The following is a 4661-nucleotide window of genomic DNA, read 5'->3' as shown; positions in this document are numbered from 1 at the left end:
TTTTTTTTTTTTTTTTTTTGCTTTCCTGTCCTTAGAATATTCTCCCTGTCATAGACCCTTACCAATACCATTGAATAATTTGACATGAGTTTATGCCATTTCCAAGTTAAAATGTCATTTGTGATCATTTCTCTGTCCAGATTGGATGAGCTGCCCTTTAGCAACCAAGGTAATTGGTATGCCAGGAGACTCAAATTTCTGCTATACATCAGAGGATAACCATGTTTTACTATTATAAATTTAGATTAATCCACAAAAGCATTATCTAGAGGAAATGCCATGTTGATTGTGCACTGAAGGAACATTGGTTATATTTAAGCAATTTGTTCAGTGTGAGGTTATATATTGCAGTTTTCCAGAGGAAAAACAACTTCAGAAAGATATAAGCATGTTGGAAATGATGGAGAACTATGTGATGTGCTAACCTTCAGTGATGGTGAATTAATGTGAGGGTACTCCAACTCTAATCCCTGTCTTTACTTTTCAATCTTGAGTTTGTTGCTCATAAGAGGGATTCTGTCAACAAGACAAATAAAATGACAAACTCTAAAGAAGACACACCTGTATTTGATAAAAAGAGAATAATGAACATGTGTTGAATAGGCAGAGACAATCCAAAACAATTACCAGCAAACTACCTAATTCAAGGCCAGCAATTCTCACCCAGCCTCCCCTTTCCTTCCCACCAAGTTCTAAAATCCTTGTGTTAGAATGTCCTGGTAATTAACAAATCCCTTTATGAACAAAGCCAAACCCAAGAAAGACATTTGAATGTAGAGTTCTGGAGATGTTTCTCTGGTAGAATACCAGCATTTCATCTGAATCAGTAATTCTTTCCAGCACTCATCTTGGGAAACTAAAGGATACTTGTGAAATTCCTTGATTGGGAGTGTGAAGTGAGGAGAATGCAAAAGGATAAGGGGTACAGTCTTGATTTATTGATTTAATTGACTTACATATGTTGATATTACTGTGCTTGGACCAAGGATCAAAGAAATCATAGTTATCATCAAACTGATATATTTGCAATGAAAGCCTGTTGACACCTCAATTGGATATTTATCTTTTTGGTTCAACTAGAGACAGTGCACAGAAACTCACCATTTCATTCACATATTTCTAGTCCTACCACTCTTTTAGCTTCTTCCTCTTTCTTAGCCTATCACCTACCCCTATGCTTATGCATTCAAGCAACAAGCTTTCTAGAAGCAACTTCCGAAATATCTTAGTTCTCTCTAAGACTTTCTATCATTGCTGCTACCACTCTTTCTCTAGCTACGTCTATCTCTTGCTTGCATGACTACCAAAGTCTTTTCTTTGGCCTCACACTGTTTTCTATGCAAAGTGAATTTTATTAATTCAAATTTATTTGTATTACTCTATTCCTATGCTTAAAACCCTAATATGGCTTTATGTTGCCCTTTGTATGAAATTCAAACCTATTGCATAATTACTTTATATTAGTTATTTTACTTTTTTTGTAGAGATGGGATCTCCCTATGTTGCCCAGGCTAGTCTTGAACTCCTGGGCCCAAGCAGTCCTCCTGTTTCAGCCTCACAAAATGCTGGGATTACAAGCATGAGCCACCATGCCTGGCCTACTTTTTAAATGTTTATTTTTCCTGCTCGATTCTAAACTCCATGAGTGTCAACTGTATTTTCTTTATTGGTTGCTATCTCCTCTAAAAGAGGGCTGGCCTATCGTATATGACCTTCAATCATTCGTTGAATGAATGGATTATCTCTGCAAGATATATCTGCAAAACAATTTCTTATTACTCTGTTTCAGAGTGTTTTGAGTTACTTTTCTTCCCCTACCAACAAGTTTTCTCCTCATCATTGACCAGAATTAGGGTGGTTATATCTGTCAAATCTTTTCCACTCAAGCTGGCACTGACTCACCTGTACTCTTGTCCCTGACAAAAATAAATATATTTGGAAGAGCAAAGTAGAGAAAAAGTGAAGAAGAAGAACTAAAAGCTGGGAGAAATTACCCTTTAGAGTGATGCAGGAAGAGAAAGGCAACCTGCAGTGGATATTAGTAGCTGATATATATGTGGGAGGAAAATGTGCTCATGGGCACTGGAATCAATGTTTAGAATGGAATGAGAGGATACAAATAATATCCCTTTTCTATGGCTTGAGCACTAACTATGATACAGTTTTAAACACTGGTCAAAGAAAAGGAAACGTGCCATCTTGGAAAATGGTGGTGACTGTACTTGAGGAAATGGGGTATTTGCAATGGACACATCCAGTCACTGTAGGTGCAATCACCACCATGATGTGTATATCTGGTGCCATCCAGAGGAATACAAAAACACTTGCTTGATCCCCAAAAGACAGTACAGTGCACAGACATCAGAAAAGATTAAAAGTGATAGCGTGGGCTTTCTTCCATATTCTAATTGCCTCAATCCTCCAATATGAGATTTATTCCTAAAGGACTCATTCTGTGTGTGTGTCACTTTCCAGATCCAGAGATTGGAGCTGCTGTTCTCTTCATCAAAGCAGAGGAGACCAAGCAGCAGATAAACAAACTCAACAGTGAGGTATGGAGCTCTTTCTTTGGTCATACTTAAATGGTAAGAGGAGATATAGATCCTAGTTACTCACAGAAGCAGTGTAATATAGTAGTTACAAGCATGCATTCCAGAATGAGACCACCATGGGTGAATCCCTACTCTGCCTCATGTAAGTTGTGTGACCTCTGACAGGTCACGTACCTTCTCTCAAGCTCCACCACCCCATGTGTAAGCAGGGAAGAAGAATAATACCTGCCTCATGGCCCTTTGTGAGATTAAATGAAATAATCTAGGTAAATTGTTTAGCATAAAGTAGGCAGTAAATAAATTATTATTATAATTAATATCATAGATATATGCGTATTTGGTTTAATTGGTACATTTTAAACTTTTTCGTGACCTTCTATTTTTAATGAGTTAAAGCAAGGTCACTAGTTCACAGAAGAATTCTGTTTCTCAGTGTAGTCAAATGGCCTGAACTCTGTCCTTTCCTCTGACTTGTATTTGCTTGTGTCCCCTTGGGTACTTTACCTCTCTAAATCTTACTATCTGTTCATTTTTAACAGTTTTATTGAGGTATATTTATATATCATAAAATTTGTCCATTTCACCAATAATCCAGTGAGTTTTAGTAACTTTATTGAATCCATCATGTATAAATCAGTTTTAGGATATATTTTATTCCCACAATAAGATCTCTCATACTCATTTTACAGTTAATCTCTATTCTTATGTCCCAGCCCTAGGCAACTACTTATCTACTTTCTATTTCTATAAATCTGCCTTTTCTGGCAATTTTATAGACATAAATATAAAAATAAGATAGTTTCTTGATTACCATCTTAATTGGGGTCTCTCTCATAAAAAATAAAGTAAAACAAGTTCTGAGATGATATGGGGGCAAATAGTTTATTTGGAAGGTGATACAGGAAGTATAATTAAAGAATAGAGAAGTAAGACAGAAAAGGAAGGAAAGCAAAACAGAAGTGTTAGTGAGATAGTTAAACTTGTAAACAACTGGGGCTCAATCCCACTGGAGGCCTCTGAGAGACTATGTAGGACGACTCAAAATTATTCAACCAAGAAGCAAGGAAAAGTGGAGTTGAGGCTTTTCAGGCAGCCCTGAAGAAAAAAAAAATTCCTCACGCGAGACTATGCAGCAAAACCTGTGCCTGTCTTTGGTGACCTTCAGGGTAGACCCAAGCAAGGGCATGTGGGCTGGGACAGACAGTGCAATGGAATCCTTTTCTAGGAGCAAAGTCTTATTAATAGGTGATTTGATGACACCTTGGGGAAAATGTAATCACGTGATGGTATTGATGAGATTTACGAAAAATGAAGTTCATATAATCAACTTCCAGTTATCTGTAATAAGGGTGGACTGAATAGCTTGTCATAAAATCTGCAGGTTTCTCTTCAACCTGTGCTTCTTCAGCTTTATGGAGATTTATGTTTTACTGCCATCTTCCTTCTGCACCTGCCCTCTCTGGAGCTGAGATTGTTGCTAATGAGAAGTAAGAGAGCCAAAGGGCAGACTAACAAAGCAGAAAAGGAAAACTAGATGGTCCACTAACTGGCTTGAAAATACTTAAATCAAAAAGACTCAGCCATGTGCTGGATCACCCAAATAACCTCCTGTTAAAAGCAAAAAACAAACAAAAAAAAACACTGAAACCCAAAACAAAACGAATGCAACTCCCTATTGGAGAACTGGATGTTAACCTTCTATTGAACAGTTTCTCTTCAGATACTGCTCTTAGCTAAAACCACCCATCAGTATCATTTGAATTCTTTCCTCTCATATTTGAGAAAAGCATTTAATAATTTTAAGAACTGACTGATCTGTATCTTAGTTCATATATTAGAGTTAGTGATTCTTCTGAGAAAAAATGTCTATATGTTCACCTTTAGGAATGTAGATAATTTTTCCAAGTTAGGGCTGTGAATCACACAGTTTGTTATTTTCCTTTGACAATGTGAATCAGGGGTAGATCCATTAACAAAAACAAAATTACCATTTGAAAAACAAAATATCTTCCCAGTATGATCCTTTATTCACGATTTCTTTTCTTTTTTTTTTTAAATCATACTTTAAGTTCTGTGGTACATGTGCATAACATATAGGTTTGTTACATA

At 36.6% G+C, this 4661-nt stretch overlaps 1 protein-coding gene across 1 annotated transcript in view; it reads left to right on the top strand.

Moving 5' to 3' along the window:
• The window catches only part of KCNH8 (potassium channel, voltage gated eag related subfamily H, member 8), a 189157-nt gene that overhangs the window by 171542 nt on the left and 12954 nt on the right, over positions 1-4661 (top strand). The window contains exon 13 of the mRNA XM_011974184.1: positions 2476-2552. Coding sequence (XP_011829574.1) covers positions 2476-2552 — 77 coding nt within the window. The remainder of the gene's footprint in view (positions 1-2475; positions 2553-4661) is intronic.

This window comes from Mandrillus leucophaeus, unplaced genomic scaffold (assembly GCF_000951045.1).
Source record: "Mandrillus leucophaeus isolate KB7577 unplaced genomic scaffold, Mleu.le_1.0 Scaffold1424, whole genome shotgun sequence".
Classification (NCBI taxonomy): domain Eukaryota; kingdom Metazoa; phylum Chordata; class Mammalia; order Primates; family Cercopithecidae; genus Mandrillus; species Mandrillus leucophaeus.
Note: the sequence above shows the minus strand (reverse complement) of the source record. Positions and strands in the feature narration are given on the sequence as shown.